General features: G+C 40.2%; 1 protein-coding gene across 2 annotated transcripts; it reads left to right on the plus strand.

The window, feature by feature from the left end:
- The first annotated feature begins 2,632 nt into the window (after positions 1-2,632).
- On the plus strand, positions 2,633-19,272 carry mtnr1c (melatonin receptor 1C). 2 transcript variants are annotated; one of them, XM_016676153.1, is made up of 3 exons: positions 14,351-14,756; positions 14,916-14,945; positions 18,247-19,272. In XM_016676153.1, the coding sequence occupies exons 1-3, from the start codon at positions 14,729-14,731 to the stop codon at positions 19,110-19,112; spliced, it is 924 nt and encodes a 307-aa protein (XP_016531639.1). In that variant the 5' UTR covers positions 14,351-14,728; the 3' UTR covers positions 19,113-19,272. The 2 variants fall into 2 exon arrangements, with proteins under 2 accessions (XP_007561655.1, XP_016531639.1); XM_007561593.2 differs by lacking the exons at positions 14,351-14,756; positions 14,916-14,945 and adding an exon at positions 2,633-3,473.
- Positions 19,273-21,587: the final 2,315 nt, after the last annotated feature.

The following is a 21,587-nucleotide window of genomic DNA, read 5'->3' on the forward strand; positions in this document are numbered from 1 at the left end:
GAGCCGCAGCCATTTGCGTATGTGATGACAAACCTCAAACACGATGCTTCTTTGCATGAGAAGACCTTGTTCTCCTAGTGCCACATTCTAAGTTTTGGTGTGTTATTAGTGTCTTTATTAATAATCATCGCGCTCATCTCTGCGGTTCCGGTCCTGTTCAACCACCACAAATCATCGTCACTGAATAAAAACATTTAATGTCTGACACAGTCATTGTGAATATTTAAAACTACAACTAGTCATGAACTAATTAAACAGCCCAAATCCCTTGTATTAAAAATTATAAAGAGCTCTAATGCATTTTTTTTTTTAAATCGCTCTGACCTTCATTCACCTTGATGCCTGTCAAACTCGAGGTCATGCTTTTCTGCACTCTGAAGATTTCGAAACATGTGATGTTCTGTCCAGATATGAAGTGATAGCCATCATATTTACACGGTGACCTGTGGGAACAGTCAAAGCAGACGAAAGGTCATGCTAACGACGTTGGAAACTACCGTACATTTTAATGAAGGAGCCAATAGAAAATAACGTGGAATATTCACGTCTGTAGTTTGATCGACTCTTAACTTATATTTTACTTCATTACATAAGCATGAAACAAAACACCTAATTACATTCAAATCGAGGCCTGATGTACCAGTTGTCTACAACATAAAATCTGTTGTAATTTTATGATGGTTTTACAGAACTCATCATGCAGAATAAAACCACTTACTGACCTTTTATGCCTAAAAAATGAACAGAAATATAACGTGCTGGATAGAGGTGGAGGAGCTGCTGTTCAGTCGTATAGGAGGCATCCCCAGGTATCCTGCTGCTATCAACTTCCTGTAATATTTATCCAGTATGTATGAGCTTTTTTTTTTTTTTTTACATTGCAAGAAGGCTGTAGCATGTACATATAAGCTATTTAAACCTTGAGTTTCAAATTCATACTTGTTTTATCTTTCGGAAACGAGACGCTCTGTATTATTTTCTACTTTTCCTATTTTAGCTGCAAGCATAAACTGTTAAGGGGGAATTGTAAGTGGACTTGTTGCGATTTTGACATCAGAAGCTGCCATACAGTGCTTAATTTACTCAGATTAGGCTCTCGTTTGGAAGAGCATACAATTTCTTTTATTAATTATTCACATTTCATAACATTTTATATATTTAGGCTTGCGTTATGCCTCATGGTGAAATAACGTTTCCTTCCTGCACTGCCGTATTTTGGGGAATAACAAACAGCCTTTTTATCACAGGATCACCAAGAAGAGACCCTCAGGCGTCGGAAACTGGACTATATTTGACCCCAACATTAATCTTTCTCGGGTCATCAACAACCGGAGGGACACTCTAAAAGTAATTTCAGTGGCTTTTATTGACAGATACTCCTGGGCAACCCCAACTTTAGAATTAAAATAAGAGAAGGCAGTCATGACCCGCAGGTCTAATGAAATTTTACTTTTTCTTAGCATATTTTGGAGACATCGGTTTTCCCCTGAAAGCTAAAATTATTAAATTGTTGAATAACATTCATGAATCTAAAAATACTCCACATTTTGAAGTTGAGGTTCCCTGCTGACTGAGCAACAAAGAAGAATCATAACAATTGTTATTTAAAGAGTTCAGTTCGATTTATAGCACATTAAGGCGTTCAAATCAACAGCAAATGTACTGCGTAATTCCATTCTTAATTTTGTTTTTATTATTATTATTTAGTTTAGTATTATATTGGATTGCATTTTTCAGTTCAGCAGATGATTTAATGGGCATGAATAACTGATCTGGAGCTAAAAAGAAAGAAAAAAAGAAATAGCGTTAATCATCTTTTGTTCTTTCAGTTATTAACTTTGCTGTGTTTTTTATGCTAGTGCTAATGGGTAAATGTTAAGATTTGTTTTTCATTGTGAAAGTAAGGCTAATGTATGATTGCTGGTCAGACGGTCATTCTGATGTGTTGCTGTACAAAGGGAGAGCTGAAGCTCCTATTTGCTGACTCAGATCTATGAACATTCATTTTTGTTACATTTTACTGAGTTCCTGATTGTCAGATAAAACCAGATAGGTTGCTTGGTGATGTGGACTCAGCAAAACACTGAATACTTCCTTCTGATTTCAGGGTGGATTTATAGCAGTGACTACGTCATCCTACCAAAGAGTTTTATTTGTTTGGGTAGAAAGGCCTCTGCTGTGCCTGTTGTTTGTCCAAAGTTAAGCTTTCTGGCAATCAAACAATTAGTTTGGTGGGGTCCCCTCCCCATCCCCCTTCACCCCCCATTTAGGGTTAGCTCTTGATACTAATTTAATAATTAAATTCTTTATATTTTGCAAGTTACTGAACACTTTATTTTTTTTAGCTAATTTAATGCTTTACGCTATCCTGGTGTATGAAGAATATTCTGTTATTGTGTCATTGACATTTTTTCCTTCCGTTCATTTGAATTCTTATACTGGACTAGGAAGGAAAATCTGTTGGCATCAGCCCTAACCAACATTTTTTTTATTTTTTTCCCCCCCAAGCCGCCACTGCTGCAAGAGTCTCTGCTGGACGCACGAAGGCGCCATTTCCAAGCACATGACACTATCTTTAACGAATAAGAGTTTCTGACTAATGCAAGTCGTTCGTAGTAAAAACCATAAAGCGCTCATTTGAAATTAGCAACATCTTCCTCGCACGGATCAGGAAGCTTCACGTCCACTCGGGATCCCTGGATGAGTGGCAAATGGAGAGGTTCTGGACGCGCGGCGTGGTTTTTATTGGGCAGCTTGTGATTTCAAACGTGGTCGGCTCTTTTAATCTTCCTGAGCAACAAACGACTACAAAGAATTTTACGAGTGTTTACTAAAAATATCTGGCCACATCGTGCTCATCCTCATTTCCATTACGCACAGGGGAGCTCTCACATGTCCTGCCGGACGCGCTCTCTTCTCAGTATGGGGCAACGCGGGGCAGCAGCGACGGTGACTGATGAGGAGCGCCGTGAAACCAGAGCCTTCAGCAACTCCAGCACCTTGCAGCTCCCACACTTTACTTCCTCGCTGCGCGTAAAGCGCGTTAGTATCCAAATGCTCGTGCCATGGCTCGCGGGACATCCCAGGACTTTAATGACGGAGGAGCGCGTCTTCCTGTCCAATAAAGTTCAATAGCCTTTCCCGCAAAGACATATAGATCTTTTCTTCCTTTCTCTCTCTCCATCTTTTTTTTAAATTGATTTACTTTTTTTATATTTCTTTATTACCTTGAATATTGGAGAAGCGCTGCCCATCATGGGCGCTGCATCCTGAGGGGGAGATGGATGTGGAGGTGAGGGATGCGAACGCCTCGGACTGCCCGCGGAATGAGAGCGGCTGCGAGCTGAACGCTTCCCCCGGCGGAGTGTCCACTGCGCTGGCCAGCGTGCTGATCTTCACCATCGTGGTGGACATCCTGGGAAACGTGCTGGTCATCCTCTCCGTGTACAGGAACAAGAAGCTGAGGAATGCAGGTGAGGAGCAAAAAAGGCGTGAAAAGGAATGCGGTGCGCTGGGGTCAATAAATGAGGGAGACTTAAACGGCGGAGTAAATCTGTACATTTACGATGGGACAGAAATATACCATTCCGTTTGGGGGAGTTGATTTATTATTATGTCATTTGTGCTCAACTTTATTTATAGGGGTGATAAATAATAATTATAATAATAATGAAAAAAAAAATGCTTTGACGAGGTTCGACCTGTTCCCTTTGTTTCATTCACAACTAAAGTGATGTAATCCAACACGCTTCCTCTGACCCCCTTGCTTAACAATCCGCCTCCAGTCTCAGCGTCTGCACTTTCTGCAGCCTTGCATGCCAGCCTTCATATCAGTCTATAATAACACTCTTCTCCCTCTGGCTGCCTGGCTGCTGTACCCTTGGCTTCTCCGGTCCAGATAAATCACACCCCTCCTTATATCATGACCTGAAGTGTCCCATGAGCAGCCAAGGTGAGAGGCACTGTCACTCTGACTGTAGCTCCCATGGCCTCTCTGAACATGTTTTAAATCAAACTCATATTCTTTTTTTTCTTTTTTTTTCACTCCTTCTACAGTTGTGATGCTCTGACTGGGCTCGTCCAATTTTTGTTGGGATTTTTTTATATATTTTTTTTTCCCTCCCCTTCTTGCGATACAGTTAAAAATATCTCCGGTGGAATAGATGATGTCTTGTGTCTTGTGTGTTAAGAGGCATAAAGGTTCTCATTTATGTAGAAAAACAGCAGCTCTGTTTCTTTCCTTGTTATTTAATTTTTTTTTATTCATAATCTCTTGTTTGATCTTCATGAACACATAAACACAGGGGAACCTTCTTAGCAATCGGAAGGAAATGTAGCTTCCCAAAATGTGCACTTTTGAACCTAAGTAAAGATATTTAGGGATCTTCTAGGAATTAGAAGATTTATGCGAGATCGAAAGATGCCATGTCTGATATAGCTTGTGATGTTTGTTTATTTTTGCTACATTTTGTTGGTAGAAAAAAAAAACAACCTAGAATTATTTTTTCTTTGCTTTTATCTTTTGTTCATTAGTTTTTTGAGCTAAAAAAAAAAGCAGGTGACATCTAAAAATCTTTGACCCTTTTTTATATATAAAAACCCACAATGAAATTCAAAAAAACCCTCTTTGTTATGTAAATGTGAACACTCATTTCCCGTCAAGGTTGAACAAGACATTCACACTTTTGCAGCGTTTAGCCATAAAGGGTTGAAAGCAAAGTGTTATTTGTTTAGTTTGGACATTTAGATTTTTTTCTAAACTCTGCTGGAGGTACAGTAGAGCTCCCATCCTGAGCCTATCATCTCATTTGCTGATGTAATGTTACCGTGAGCTCTGAAGGCCTCATCATATTATTTACATTGTTTTAGTGAACATCCCAATCATCCCAGTGCGCGTCACTTTGGAAAGCTACAACTCCCACTAGGATGTAAACGTTCAAGCATATAAGCGAAGCGTTGCGACATTCGGGCTGATGTTTCTGTGACTCTCTTTTCCTCTAAAGTTGAGAAGTGGCAGTAAAATCTGTGCAGACCAAATAAACCTCAGACTGAGGGAGTCAAAGATTCGGTTTTCTTTTTTCTGTCATTTTCTCTTGCTTTGTGGCTGAATCCAGTTTAAGTCAGACCAGAAGTCGTCTGGGGTTGACAATTGTGTGTGTTGTCGTTTGTCATTCTCCTCTGTAAAACACGCGCCAAAAATAAACCAAAAAATAGCTGCCGAAGCCGACGCTTTGCTTTTCGTGTTTTTTTTTTTGGTGAAAACCCAGTGCGAGAAAAATATGCCAGGTCTCTCTATAGTATAAACACAGGTGGTGAAACAAAAAAACGCAAACATTTTTAAATCCCACACCAAGAAATAATTTTCCTTATGTAACAGAGGCCCAGTTCTTTAACTCTTCAAAATTGAAAAGACAAGAAAACACGCCAGTCAAGTCCATCTTTATCAATCAGAAAAATAACTGGAGTAAAAGCACATTCTGGTGTGAGCCTGTGCTTGCAGTCTGAGTTGGTGGCTGTTTTTGATTTGGGCGGCGTGACCTGCTCTCCAGGGATCCTGCTGTCATGAAATTTAGCAAAAAAAATATCCCCACAGTGTCGGCATTGAAAAAACTAAAGGAAAAAAATACGGCTGTATATTTGTATATCCCTGACCAAGATTGCAGCCACACAGAGCTATGGGAAGCAAATAAATAACACATAACAAACAAAACAAGCAAAGAAAAACAAAGACAAAGAGCGATCCAACCGCAGTGACCTCTCATGAAGAACAATGACATTCCTCCCTCTCTGGATTACTTTAAGATTCTCTTAATGGATGGGGAGGATTAAGAGTTCAACAATTTCTTGCAGATCGTCTGAAGTCCGCTGTGCGTCGTAGGAGTTTTGCTGAAATCTGTCAAAGCCCTGGCAACATTTCAAAGCAACAATTTGGAGCAAACGAAATTTAAGTTCCTTAGGTAAACTGGAAGTTTTGCCAGCAGAGCTTTATAAATAAAAATAAAAGCATATCAACGCTGTGGTGTACAGAGGATTAAAGATTCTCTGTGACCAACTCAGCCAGAGAAAGCACAGACATTTACCTTCTGAAATAAATGGCTGCTCGCATGTACAGCATCTCACTGTAAGCGATAACGAACAGATGTTTGTTTGCGATAAAAGACAAGATTTATTCCTGAAATAAAAATCAGGTTACATTGTAAGTCTCAGATTCATAGAAGCTCTTCTTCAACCCATATTCAAGTACTTATAGGAAAACACACTTTTAATAAATATAATATAAGGCAAGAGAAAAAATCCTAGATTGTCAAAGTCCTACAAGAAAGTCTTTGATCGAATGATTAACTTTTCATTTTGATCGAAATGTAATCTGAAGTACTCTTGCCTGTGCTGCAGTGAAAGCAGATGTGTAACAGATTATATAATACTCAGTGTAGCTTGAATGCATTAATATAAGTCATTTAAAAGAAAAACAATGGAGCCTTGAGGCACACCTTCAAGTATCTCTAGAAAGTCTGGGTTTTGTTCTTCTGCTCCTGCCTGTTGAATCATTTTCAGATTTCAGAGCCTTCACAAAAGCAGAAATTCCTACGTTTGTAAAGCCCAGGATTTAATGATTTTTGAAAGATTTAAAAGGTGCCACAATGCCAATTTTGAGTTTTCTGTCCAAGATGCCAATAAGATAAATTTCACAGCATTAGTGGCAGTGATGGTGCTGCAACTTCTTATAAAACTAGACATTCAAAAAAAACAACAACTTTATGCTAACCTGAGATAAAGTCAGGAAACTATGTGTTAGTATTGGATCTGTGTTGGGGCAAAACATGCAGAGCTCCTCACTGCTGACATTATATATAGTCAGAATCAGGAGCAGAAAACTCAGCAAGCCCAACGTGATGCTAATGAGAGCATGTAAACGAGACTTGCCCGCTTAGGTCGGACAGTGTTGTTGGAATAATGAGCCTCTAATTGATATTTTAAACACGTTACATAACACGTCCGTTTAATTCAGCCGAGATCCCTTTGGCGAGAAGCTCGGAAGTCCCCAAAAGAATAATTTAATGTTTCTGCTTTGCGTAAATGGCATAGCTGGCCGGGCTCAGACAATGGGGCAGGAGTGAATGGCCTCACGCTGTTTGACTGTGGGACACTGCAGTGATTGCAGACCTCGGTGTCCTCCCTGCTCTAATTGGTTCGAGCGCGGAGGTGATCCGTCAGTGTGAAGGAGTGCTAACCCCGAAACTCCTTTAGATGCCTTTTCATTGTTGTGGAGTGTCTGAAATTGTTACAGCTGTAAGCAAACTCTGCTCTGTTCTTATCAAGCTATTTATAGCCGTGTTTGGCTCCTCGTCGTATGAAAGTTTAATTGAACGGAGCTTTCAAACGGATGCAGCCAAATAGCTCCAAACAGCTGTCCGCCATGAAAACCTCCATCTCTGTGATGGATGGCTGCTTTGTGGGGGCCCATTAGGACACACGGGGCGGTCTTTCTGTGCTTAAAGGATGGAAATCATGACTGACAATAGGTAAAAGCAACACTTAGACTTATTTCTTTTTTTGTTGTTGTGGCTTGAACACGTCCCCCCCCCCCCAACCCCCTTTATTTCTCTCTGTAATACGCTTTTTTTTCTACGGCAGCTGGTTTTTGCTTCTCGACACACACACAACGGCAGCAGCAGCAGCAGGACCGTTCCGCTCGGCTTCACTTTACATGCTGCATCCCTCTGTCTTCCACCACAACAAACACGGACATGTGCACATATGCATTCTGTACAAGCCGCTGGTGCATCCCAATAGAAACTGTATCTGTGCACAAGCAAGGATTGGTAGATCATGTTCCATTGCATGCTCAGCATCCTTTGAGGGTGTGCGTATATATATAGATATATATTGGGGCTCTGTACTGTAGGACTGCCAATGGAATGTTAATACTGGAGTTTCCCAATGGGGTTAGCCTTACTAAAAATACACTCAGAAAATGCAGGAGAGAGAAGGAGGAAGGGAGCAGATGGAAAGAGGAAATTCAAAGCAAAAGCCAGTGCCTGTATATGTCTCTGTGTGTGTGTGTGCGTGCATGTGTGTGTGTTTAGTTTGTGCCACTGAGTTGAGAGCGGTGGGTCATGGGGCACGTAAGGTTTTGGGGGATGAAGCTGAATTTTGTGAAATCATGCATTACATCCTCGCGTCTCTCCAGAGTCATGAGCTCCTTACTCTACCCTCTTGTAAAAAGAAAAAAAAAGAAATAAAAACAGGAAAAAAATCCAGAGGGAGGGTTAATTCAGTCCGTGGACTTAGTGAGTCAGACCAGAAGCCAATTTAAATTGACAGCACAGATCCATGGGGAATATCACTCTGTACACTACGCTTAGCGTGTCGTCTTCTTCTTCCCGACAACAAAATCATGGCAGGCGTTTTGTCGCATGTTGAGATTATCTGACTGAATCTGAATCTGAATCTCTCTCTCTCTCTCCTGGAAGAGCTCGCTCGTTCCGTCATAGATGTCCTCAATAAAATCCTAATGGTGTTCTGAGTCTTTGGTTTCGGGTTCGTTCGCTGGACTCCTCGGATGACAGTGATTTTCGTTGGTCGGACTTGTCGCAGGCTGCATCACTTCAAGGCAACTCAAGTCAGCTTAATCTTAAACTTGTCCAAATCCCCAGGCTCCCCGAACATAACTCAGTGCAGTCACCAGCGTCTCATCAGCTCTAATGTCCTTGCTGAAAGGTTGTTCTCGCCTATTTATCATAATTTGAGTGAAGAGAATGTAATCTAATCTGAGATTAAGCCACACACTGCTGACAGAAAGATTCAAGCAATGCCACCACTCCCACACAATTCCCCCTCCCATTCCTGTTTTCTTTTCTTCTTCTTCTTCTTCTTCTTTTTTTGTGAATTCATCTTTCCTTCAAAGGTGTTTAAATATAGCCGAGTGAATCAAAGCACAGGACGGCGCGTCACGTTTCCGGTCAGAGTGACGGGACGCGGATGGTGGGTGGGACACGGGAACAAAGACCCCTGGGGTGCAACGTGTGCAGGCAGCCGTAGGAATGACGAGAATGAAAAGCTACTTGACTGGCAGCCTTTCTGTTTGTCTCGCTCTTCTGCATTAGGAGTTATCTCCAGCGTTCTCCTGTTGTTCCCTTTGTAATATGAATAAGTGGACGTGTGAGGAAAAAGTTGAATCTGATTTTGCTTGGCTCTTCTAATTATCAAACACCTTACACTGCAGAAAATGTCTTTTTTTTATGTGACACACAAAAAAATTACAGCTAATTTCTATTAAGTAAATAGAACTTATACATAGTTTTGATTTAAAGTACAATCTGAAAAGTGTGGTGTGCGTTTTTCTTTGCCCTCCTGGGTCAAAACGAGCTCACACTCTCATTACACCTGCGAGTCTTTTGGGTTTGTCTCCATCAGCTTCAAACACTTAAAGGCTGAAGTTTTGCTTAATGATTCAAGGTCAGTTGAACTGCATTGAACAGCAAGAGTCAGATTCTCCCTCCTGAACTGTGAATTTCTGAATCTCATCTTGCCTCTCTTGGCTACTTATCTGATGTATGCCCCTTGTCCCCAGACGGATTGCCCTGTGACATGAAAAATAGTGAAAAATAGGAGAATGTTTTCCCACAACTTTATCACTTACTGTGTTGTGTTCCTCATTAGCCGTCACAGAGCAGCTGTATTAATACTGAGATTAAACAGCATGTATCTGAACTTGGTAACACTTTATTTGATGGGGTAAGGTAAGGTAATTTATATAGCACATTTTTAGCAACAAGGCAATTCAAAGTGCTTTACATGAATTAAAAGGAAATACAAACAAAATAACAAACCAAAGGAAAGAGCAAAAGAAGAAAGAGAATCTAATGTTGATCTAAATGTTGATCCAAAGTATGTAAATTCAGGGTTACTTAGTTTCCTCTGGTCTAATTCAATTTCTGGCTTCGGAGAACAGGAGCCTGAAGAATAGTCTAACAATGTTGATCCAGAAGTTTCCTCTGGGCTTCTGGTCTCTGCATCTAAATAGCGAGTACTCTACAGTTTCTGATAAAATAAGCTAAAGAGTGACTAATCTAATTCTTTCTCTGGTGCACATAGACTGACATGACATTGTCATAAACGTGACATAACGTCTGTCATGAACATGATGGCGTCTTCATGAATGTTTACGACTGTTGTCATGAAGTGTCATTCGATAAATAATGACACATTTAATGCAAAGTTGCATTAAAACTTGTATTAAAAGTCCATTAAAAGTGTCATTTTTGCATCATTTGGTAAATAATGACACTTTTTATACAAAATTACATTAAACCTTGTATTAAAAGTCCATTAAAATGATCAACTTTGCTTTATACGTGTCATTATTTACTGAATGACACTTCATGACACCAGTCGTAAACATTCATGAAGACTCTTTCATGTTCATGACAGGTGTTATGTCACATTTATGACAATGTCATGTCAGTCTTATGCGCACCCCGTCAAATGAAGTGTTACCCTGAACGGTATGTGTAATATTTAGGAGAATTTGAGGAGATTTGAAAGTGGTTGCACTGGATTTCATTTTGGGGTATCACAAAATGATACCCCAGATATTTACGATTTCAGATAAATATGTTCATTCACCTTGAAAATTGTTTAGTGCTTTCTGTTGGTCTGTCAAAACAACAACAACAACAAAAATCCAAATGAGATACATAGACGTTTGTGGGCCTAAGCTGCTGTGCTGACGTGTGAAAAACAGCACAAGGGTAGCAGTACTTTTGGAGATCCCTTTACTTTCACAAACACAGAGACGATCGAGAAAGAACTATTGTTTTCATTCACCAAACAAGGAGCGTTCATTGGGGAAAATTGGCTGGGCGACCCCCTCAGCTCCCAGGAGACACTAAAAGCAAGAGTCAGATGATCTGATGGCACATTTCACTTGGCTGACAGTTTTTTGTGCGAGCGCAGCCCGCTGTAAAATCAAATAATTACAGCGCGGTGTCAGAGAAGTTAAAGGCTCCGTGTCAGCTGTCCCTGCCGGACTGCACCACATCCGCATTCGGGGCCGAGCCACGTCCGACTCACACTCGATAATTATAGCTCTGGAAGAGGCCGGCGGGGCACGACTCCCTCCTTGTATGCAGGTGTGAGAACAAGTTTGTCGGTCGCCTGTTTTGCACTAAAACAACAGTTTGCCTGAGTGCAAACTGCAGCTCTGGGCATGATGAGCATCATTCCGGCCAACTTGGCTAATTACACCACGCAGGGAGGTAATGGTGTGTCCAATGTTTTTTTCATAATGAATGCCAGAAAAAACAAAGTCAGTCATCTGGCCTCTGCACAGCGATCCTCTCGGCGGTGTTTTAGCACTTACCTCACCCACCAGACGATAAGTGCTGGAGAGCGGTTCGGCCGCAGAGACCTGCAAAGCTGGAGCATGCCCTGTGCATCAGGCGAGCATGATAGCATTGGGTCACATGGTGTCAGCAAGGAATCAAACCTCTGCGCAGTGACAAATGCACACGGCGAGTGCTGCCAGCATCACAAATGCAATCTGACAGATTTGCCCACTGAGCTAAGTCGAGGATGAGGAACAAATGCTTTTATTTTTATCTCAGTAGACTTTAGAGATGGCTTTTAGGGGGGGTTGAAAATTTGTAGTCCCTGACGGATCAAGTTGCCAGGAAAAAAACAAAAAAAAAAACAAGCAAAACAAAAAGCACGATAAACATCTACTTTTTTTTCTTTCTATATGATGAAGGCAGGGGTGGAGGGGGGGGAGTCCTTCTGGGAATGTAGGATTATAACAGCGCTCAATTGCTGTTTTTCTTTAATTAATCCAGTTGAGGAAGGTACATTTTAATTAGTCCAGTGGTGCCTGCGGTGCAGGTTGTGTAACAAGCTCTGGATCCTACAGGCGAACACTTGACATGTGTTTCAAATCGACAATAAATCAAATCCGTCACTGAGTGCTGCTGTCCCAGCTGTCCGAATGACCCAACCTGCATGGAGTCTCTCCAACTTCACAAACTCAATTATAACTCTGCATATATTATTTACAGATTGCGTAGTTTTACTCGTATAACGCTGCGCGGGAAAATTAATTCTGGGTAATGACTACGACAGGCTCAATCTAATTAAATCTTCATTCACTTTTCGCATTGTTTTTTTTGTCCCTTGCGGATTGTGAGACATTGTTCAGCTGCAGTAAATCATTTATTTGCATGGGCAACGTGTTTTATTTCATCGCGAGTTTCACCTGTAATATGAGCAGCAGCTTCACAGAATGCAGCCTTTACTCCCCAGCATCCATTTACAGCATGCCGGGCAGCGATTTGTTTGTTTTTTAAAGCAGACCCGGCTTGTCGTACCGCTTTAAATTTAAGCTATCAATATTCTCATCTGACACGGTGTTTATAGTTTGATTCCCCTCCACCCACAGCAGCTGCGCTGTAACAGTATTAAATGTCGTTTTCGATTATTCGTGTCTTGTGACAAGGTCCAGAAGAACCGGTCATACCAGCACCGGTTCTTCTGATGCTGTATCATCCAGTTGCTGTGAAACTAACAGAGCGTTTTATTGTGATGCTTCTTTTTTTAAAAAAAAAAAACAAACAAAAAACCAAAAAAACAAAACAAGGCTGTGTTTTGATTTTCTCGTAATCGGTTTTACTAAAATTCCTGTGAATTTTATGTGGGGACACAAACATGGCTGTCAGAAAACCATGAGAGATTTGAGGTTTTCCACACAACGAAACATTGACGCAATTTTAATTTATTTTTTTACAAGAAACAGGATGAGACGAGATCATACTGACTTTCTGCCTGTTGGTCTGCGATAAAGGGAAGAAAATAACATCTGCTCACACCACAAAGACAATGTCAACAAATATCTGAGAAAGATGAAATCATCATCTAACCGTAGAGCTACTCTGGTACAATACTTGGCTGGATTTTGTCTTAACTAATGAATAGAGACTTCTTTGTGCCGATAGGTGACTTCTCAGTCAAAAGTCACATGTGGGGATCCCTTTGGTTCCACTTGAGCATCCCTATTTAATATCTACATGCTTCCGCTAAATCAGATAAGAACAAATTGTACAATTAGTTGAAACTACGCAGATGATACACAGGTCTACATTACATTGTTGAGAAGCAACTCCAAACTCACTGAGGCTTAAGGCAAATCGGTTTTAAGCCTCACTTTAAGTTTTTATGATCCTCTAATCTGGAACAAACTCCCAGAAAACTGCAAAAATGTTGGAACACTGAGTTTCCTTAAATCAAGGCTAAAAAAAACATTTGTTTGGCACTGCCTTTGATTAATAACATCTGGAACGTCAATCTGTCTTCGTTTCTCTTTACTTTACCAATGCACAGTGGCAAAGAAGGGAAGACAAATTTTGCTTGTTTGTTGTTTCATCTGCCAGCTGATCATGAAAAGTACTTTGAATTGCCCTGTTGCTGAAAAGGTGTTATGCAAATAAAATGTCTTTGCCTTGGGAAAGTGGAACACCTCTTCAAGTCTGAAGGGTCTGACATTCAAACATAAGTACCATTTTTATATAGTTCGCAAAGTCACAAGTACAGTTATTAACGTTCAACTCATTTTGATGTACATTGACTTCTAATGTACGTAAACGTAAGCCACATTTGGTCACGGTTCAATCTATTTTGGGATTTAAATGTGACAAGCTAATATAAAATGGTGCATGAGTTTGAAGAGGAAGTAATTTTTTTCCATTTCTTTTTAGAAAGATCTGAAAAACATGACATACAACCATACATTTCTTTTTGTATTTCACCTTTATTTAGAAATGTAGATCTTACTGAGACACAAGCTCTCAGTGTCTCGTTTTAAATAGAAAACAATAATCTGTTGTACAGATTGTAGTCAATGTGATTCGTACAACAAATTAAACGAAAAATAGAAAGAAAGGTTGAATGTAAAAAACGCTTTTGATTGTAGGACATATTTGCTTATTTTTAGATGAGATAGTAAGTCAGAGTGACTCATAAATAAAAGTATATTAATGCAGCAGTATGGATGTGGACAGTTAACCAGAGAGTATAAAATGGAATGGTGGCCAAGAGGTTTAAATCCTTACCTGTAATAAAGCTCAGTCGTCTATAATAAGATCATAAAGAGCCAACAGCTGCATTTCATAAACAATGTTCCCATAATCAGTGTGAGGCAAAAAGGTGACTGTGACTGTGACACTGACGTGTTCGGATTTAACCTTCTGACCCACATGCAGAATAAACAGAGTCCAAATAAGGGCTTGGTTTTATTTTTAAAGAGTGTTACGGTTAGCTAATGGTGACCAGAAACGATTGAGCAGGGATGGAATAAGAGAGAGTTTACTTTAGAATGACTCAGAGCGAAGCGTGGAGGAAAAGATGGCCAGTGGAGAATGGTTAATGGTGAATCCTTAGACCAGTGCGAGGAGGGTGGTTACACAGAGAGCCAGGGGTCTGATGGAGCAGGGTGGAGAAACGAGGAACGGGAGAGCAGGCAGGCAGGCAGGCAGCTTGAAGATAAGATCCACAGGAAGAGAAAGAGCAGCACTGATTCTTCTTGGAAACCCAAGAGACAACCTAGAGGCAGCAAACACAAGGACTATAAAATGTCTGGCAACTGCACAGGAGATAGTCAACAGCTTGTAACACACACACACACACACACACACACACACACACGCAGGAACCCTGACAGACATGTTGGTTTTCACATTACATGAGAACCATGGTTTACTTCTATAAAAGTAAATATATGATTTTTTTTCAGAAGATGTTCCAAATTTGACAAAAAAAGCTGGAATTTTACTAAGTACTAAAATATTTATAAGTCATAAATTCAGTAGTGATACCTTATGCAGACACTGCAGCAGGGCAATCAGGGATTTTACCCTTCGTTTTGTTAGCATCAGGTACCGGGTTGAGCTACAAGAAATGTGAGTAAGATCAACACGAAGGTGTTGCATTCTACCTGCGCTTTGGTCAGCTTAGCATACGGCCATTGCTACATGGAGCAGAATGACTTTGAATAGATTTTTGAGCAGGTGCCACATTCAGTGCACAAACCTCATAACCATGTTATCCATCCATTATCCTCCTGCTACATAGCAGGAGTAAAAAAAATAAGCTGGAGAGTTTGGAGAGTAAATTTCAGATGATTTTTACTTCAGAGACCCAACATTTAAAAAAAAAATATATATATATATATATATATATATATATATGTGTGAGATATCCTAAGACATCCTTCAGTACGCTTGTGTTTTGTTTCCAAGTGGAAATCACCGTACTGGATAGTTCTGAGTTAAGAACTGATTGACAAAAACTGAAAAACATGGAAGTATTTTATTTTTTATAAATATACTCATGTATAGTTTCTTGACCTAGAAGAATATGAAATAGAAAGCTGATAGGGGAAACGCCTTAAATATAACATTGGACATACCATTTGAAATGTGAAACCTGGCGTTGGAGTATCAAGCTGTGGGAATGTTTTGCTTTGGGTTGGGCAAATTCAGATCAGTCCTGCAAAAATAATGTTTCAGCTTGTGCAGTCTTGGGACTGGACCAGAAGTTCATCTTCTGCCGTGTCAATGACCCCAAACAACCAGCCAGAAACACAACATAATGGTTCAGAGCACTTAATGTGCTAGAATGGACCAAGCAAAGTCCAAATTTTAATCCAGCTGACAATCTGTGGCAAGATCTGACAATGGATTTTCACATACTCTATCCGTTCAATCTGACAGAAATTGAGTTATTTTGCAAAGAAAAATTGGAAAAAAAAATCCATCTCAAAATGTGAAGAGCTGGCAGAGACACCTCGCCGCTCCCTAAGAAATCAAGGTGTAATTTCAGCAAAAGGTATTTCTGACATTCATGAATATATGGTTTAGGGTTCAGATTTTTATATCTGAAATGTCTTCTTTTTTTTCAGACATAACAAAAACATTTTATATCTTTATATCTACAGTGTCTTTTAAGATTAAGTTTGTGATAGCAGCATGGGAATATAACGATCCTTCATCTGCAGCTAACACATTGCATTTCTTGCATCATGTTAACCTCTGATTTTAGTATACCTCCAGACTTACTTTTAAGGCAGCTATTGATGAAATGTCTTACAGAACTCATTAAGGACATTGAAAAAAAACAAAAGAACAAACAGATATTCTCACACATTGCGACATGCCCAGACACATGGATACTCTGACCTTCACTGAAGCTCACAATGTTCCCGGCAGCAGAGAGTCAGATTGCTGTTTCATAAGGAAAAATTGAGAGGACCACCAAAGTCAGACAGAAGACAAATATCAGTCTTTGTCATTTAAAGGATACTGAATTATTTTTAGCTTGTACTGAAAGAACAGACCAGTAGATGACTGAAAAGAAATAAAAAATGTCAGTATTGACTATGATGACATAACAAGACTAAGCAAGACATACAAAAGAAAAAGAGCTTGTGACAGAGAATACATGGACTTGGACAGTAAAAAGAAATTATTTCAGTCCATTTTAGTCATTGTTTTGTGATGAAACTGATACAGTCAAGAAAAAGGTTCACAATTGATAATGAGACATCAAGATGAAAAGACAAAACCATTAACAGACTCTCATAACGCCGTTACGGTCTGCTTTTCTCAAACGGTTTGTTATGCACTGCTTTCCTAAGTCAGGCGCTGCCTCACATCGGTTCACTGTTCTACGTTGGTTCTCTCTTTATTGCGTTACTGCTGCCATACACAGGGAAGACAGGGAACTAGGTTCAATGATTAATGCCTTAAACATACCAGAAAACAGACTACAAAAAACACTCTTAAAAATCAATGTGTTTTATGTTACCTGCTTCTAAAAGGTCTACTGGTTTTTATATTACTGTTGCTTTAATATTCCCAGTATCCACTGGTTATATCCCCTCTTATCCTTGCAGGGTCGTTTGGGGCAGGATCCTATCTCCAATGGTAAATGGGCGAGTGAAAGAGTGTGTGAATGTGTGTGTGAATGCATGTATGACTGAATGTAGTGTGAAGTGCTTTTAGGTCCTCTGGACTTGATAAAGTGCCATTTACCATTAGTTGCATTGAGAATGCATTCTATTAAACTCAAACAATGTGTGATTTATTCGTATTTTTCAGTGATTTTCAAAAACAAGTTGAGTCATTTTGCACCTGCTGTCAGTTCTTCTCTAATCCACACCTTTGCCGAAGCGTACTCATTCTGATCTTGATTAAATGTAAGCAAGCTGCACCTCAACCAGAAGCTTTTTCTACCCACCAACAAGCTTCATTTATTTTTGTTTTTGACATGTTTTCAAGAGAGGTCAGAGTCATTCCAGAAACTCAATATAGTTCTGATCTGTGCACTTCAAAACTACTACTGAGTCATGTTTTTTTTTTATATTCCCTTGTTTTGGTTCTCGTTTTAACCAAGTGATGTTGGAGAATTTGAAGTGGACCTTCCTCTATTTTATTTCTTCCACTTATTTGGAAGCCACTGGGGTTCCTGGTAGCTTAATAGTCAACATGAAATCGGCATCACCACGTTTGACAGGTGGAACAGTGTTTTTAGGTTTGAAAACCTCAACTTGACTACTTCAGACATTTTTGTCTAAATAACTCATCCTTCTCTCAGGTGTCTCCTGAATGCATTTGGTTTGACGACGTGGGCGGCTGCATCAGTCAAGTTTGAAGGTGCTTTTTTGGAGCAGTGGAGCCGAGGTCTCCTTCTCGGTAGACACCTCTGAGTCCATGGCGATGTAAAACAGGCTTCATTTAGTTTCTGAAAAACTTCCTGGTTCCTATGCTGTTTTTGAATATTCTAACCAATTTCCTTTCATGTGAGGGTTCGGCTCAGGTTTTTGATACTTTGACATAATTGGGTGTTACTTCAGTACGCTTCTGAACACCTCTGACCTTCACCCCATTGGAAATTCATGAATTATGCTTAAAGACAGGTAACTGTCAAAAGACGGACCAATTAAATGAACTCCACCATTACTGATGAAACGAAAGTTTAACTTCAAGAACTTGTTGATGGCTGCAACTCGTAAGGCAGCAGTTATTATAGTAGAGTAGAAACTGAATTAGAAACTTTTTCAATCGTTGAGGTTATTTGTTGTGCAATCATATCATTTTGGAAAATAAACAACTAAAATACATCAGTGAATGCCCCAAATTATGTTGACAGCCGGTACTTTGTAAAACAGCATGACTCACGCTTTGCCCTTTTGTTCTCCAGGCAACATCTTTGTGGTGAGCTTGTCTGTAGCGGACCTGGTGGTGGCGCTGTACCCGTACCCTCTTGTGCTGACAGCGATCTTCCACAATGACTGGACCATGGGAGACCTGCACTGTCAGGCCAGTGGCTTCGTCATGGGCCTAAGCGTCATAGGCTCCATATTCAACATCACAGCCATCGCCATCAACCGTTACTGCTACATCTGCCACAGCCTCCACTACGACCGCCTGTACAGCCTGAGGAACACCTGCTGCTACCTGGGCCTCACTTGGCTGCTCACCGCCATCGCCACAGTGCCCAACTTCTTCGTCGGCTCTCTGCAGTACGACCCTCGCGTCTACTCCTGCACCTTTGCTCAGACCGTCAGCTCATACTACACCATCTCAGTGGTGGTCATCCACTTTCTGATCCCGCTCCTGGTGGTGTCCTATTGCTACATGAGGATATGGGTCCTGGTGATTCAAGTGAAACACCGGGTGAAACCGGAACAAAGGACGAGACCGAAGCCCAGCGACGTGAGGAACTTCCTGACTATGTTCATGGTGTTTGTGTTGTTTGCGGTGTGCTGGGCTCCGCTGAACCTCATAGGTCTGGCTGTGGCTATAAATCCCGCAAAAGTGGCGCCCAACATACCTGAGTGGCTCTTTGTCACAAGTTACTTCATGGCATACTTCAACAGCTGCCTCAACGCCATCATATACGGACTGCTGAACCAAAACTTCCGTAAGGAGTACAAGACGATCCTCCTTGCCCTTTGCGTCCCACGTTTGCTCCTCATGGAGACATCCAGATGTGCCACCGAGGGGCTAAAGAGTAAGCCTTCACCGGCTATAACGAACAATAATATAGCTGAAATAAATGTATAAATTGATGTTACACTGGACAAGTAATGGTGCCATGTTTCACTCAGTGCCTGTTTTGGATGTTTATCTTTGTTTCTTGTTTTTAAGTGTGGAGTTATCCAGATGTCTCCCAAAAATCTATACACCATGGAAACTTGACATAAAGTACTCTGTTTCAAAGCATGTCAGTGCCTCTCGATAACGTATAATTTCACGGTCTAGATTTAGGTTTTTATTTGATTATGGCTTATGATGAATAAAAATTCAAAATCTTAGACTCTTAGATTCTTATAAAATTACATAAGACTAATGATATTAGTAATGTAGGTCAAACTAAAGTTATATACAACTATTGTACAGTATTTGTACTAAATGCTGCTTTTACAGGAATTTCTGCAACTATGCAGTTTGGCATTGAGTTTAGCACCAAAGTTGACACAACTCCCCAAATTATCACTCACAGAGGAAACGTCACACTTGACCTCAGTCAGTCATGATTCTGTGCCTCTGGGTTTTTTCCACAAGACTCTGGAAAACTGATCTTACTGTGACAGTAGTTACTCATGTCTTGGAGGCTCTTGAAGTATTGACCTTCGCTTCACATTCCTCTCAAAGTTGTAGGAATCCATGTAGATTTTTCCTTCACACATTTTCCTTCCACTCAACTTTCCATTAGTGTGCTTGGATACAGCGCTCTGAACAACAATTTATTGCGCAACACACACACACACACACACACACACACACACACACACACACACACACACACACACACACACATATATGCATATATCTTATTTTGGTCCTGAATGAATAAAATAATTCTATTTTTTAATATTTTTGCAATCTATTTAGATGCATCTCTGTGTGCTCTCCCAAATATCGATGTTCATTGCAAGGAACATCGAACATCAAAAGACAATATTCTGTGACCTCCAAAATGCTGAACAACAGTTGAGACACGTAGGACTATGTTTCCTCTTAAAGGGGCAGTGTTATGTATCTAGGCAGCGCCTGGTTCAAACCCAAATGGCTGCCATGGGAGATTCAAGGATTAAAAAAACATGCATGAAACAATCAAAGCAACCCGCCATGTATGTTAAAAAGCTAAAAAAAGAGTAAATTTGAAATAATACTGCCCTTTCAACTGCGATTGCCGAGCTACGCTGCATTGAAGTGCAGGCAGTTTAACTGGGTGAAGGCAGATAAAACCACAAAGATGCACAAATCACAATCCACTGAAACATTTTGGTAAATGAGTGGATACAAATTAGTTTCCTGAATATTTTCTATTTAATTTCAATAAATATGAGGATTTATTTTCTGTCACATCCGTGCATGTGTGCATCTAGCAAGAAGACTCCCTGCCTTTATTTGCACTGATTGATTTAGTCAGAAGCACACAACAAGAAAGTTTTTTTTTTTCTTGCTACACTTTCTTTGGTCTCTCAAATGCAGCATTAATAAAAGCCCCAATGTTTGTAATTTCCCTGTAAATTCAATCCTTTTAAGCTTTGATGCTTAGTCAATTACCAAGGACTTAATGGTCTTATTGGGATTAAGTGGCTTAGAGTATTAGAAGAGGGCTAGGTGCCAATTTGGAGAATAAGTCTTCTTTATCAAAGCTGCAGAGAAGATGAAGTTATACTCCATCCTAAGTTTGTGAGAACATCTCTTATTTTTTGTGGAGAATGTAGAGTTGTTAATTCACCACAACACTGTTTCACCCTGGAAAAAAAAGACAAGTTAAAACACTTATAATATCTGTGAAACCTTTGCTATGGTTTCAAATAAAGAAAAAAAAGAAAGAAATTCCAACAGGCTTTGTGTGAATGAAAATATGTTTTTTTTTTGTAAAATAAAAAAAATAAATTCTTCTAACCACTTCTACCTCTCCAAATGCATTGACTTTTAAAGGCCTGAAGGCGTTTTTTTCAAAAATGATTCTAAATGATTTTAGAAACTGTCAAAAGAGGAAGAGCAACTGATAAACAAAGCCGGCCCTCTTGTTTATTAAATGTCTGCGAGGCACGATATGCATCAGAAGCCAAGGAGATGTAATTTCATGATAATGCAAGTGTGCCTGGGCGCATGTCACCCATACCCAAGATGAGCTCTGACAGGCTCCCAGCATAACTTCCACCCCGCAAAACAAACTGGAAGCATTTCACCTCACAGGGAGGCTCCGAGACGGCTGCGTGACACCTTCTTGAAGTGATGCAGTTTGTTGACGCATTAAACAGATTACGCGTTTCAAACGACACATTCAGGATGTTCGAACTTTCTAAGAGAGTATATTACATTTCACATTCGCCCAGCGATCCATATCCTCTGACTTGTTGACACTTTGCTGTGGTTTAAAGCCTCTAAGCTCAGATGGGTGGTTGGATGTCAGAGTCGAGCGTAAAGAGCCAGGTGCTGTCAGGTTTTCCGGGCTGCAAAAAGGGGGGCACAAAGCCGTTCACTTCTGCTTTTTACAAATAAGTGACTGTGACGTGC

This window comes from Poecilia formosa, unplaced genomic scaffold, assembly GCF_000485575.1.
Source record: "Poecilia formosa unplaced genomic scaffold, Poecilia_formosa-5.1.2 Scaffold128, whole genome shotgun sequence".
NCBI lineage: Eukaryota > Metazoa > Chordata > Actinopteri > Cyprinodontiformes > Poeciliidae > Poecilia > Poecilia formosa.

Bases quoted from the DNA above. Each gene is read 5' to 3' on its own strand.
- mtnr1c (XM_007561593.2), top strand. From the start codon at position 3,281: ATGGATGTGGAGGTGAGGGATGCGAACGCCTCGGACTGCCCGCGGAAT. The intron at 3,474-18,246 runs GTGAGGAGCAAA...TTTGTTCTCCAG, and splicing joins CAAGAAGCTGAGGAATGCAG to GCAACATCTTTGTGGTGAGC.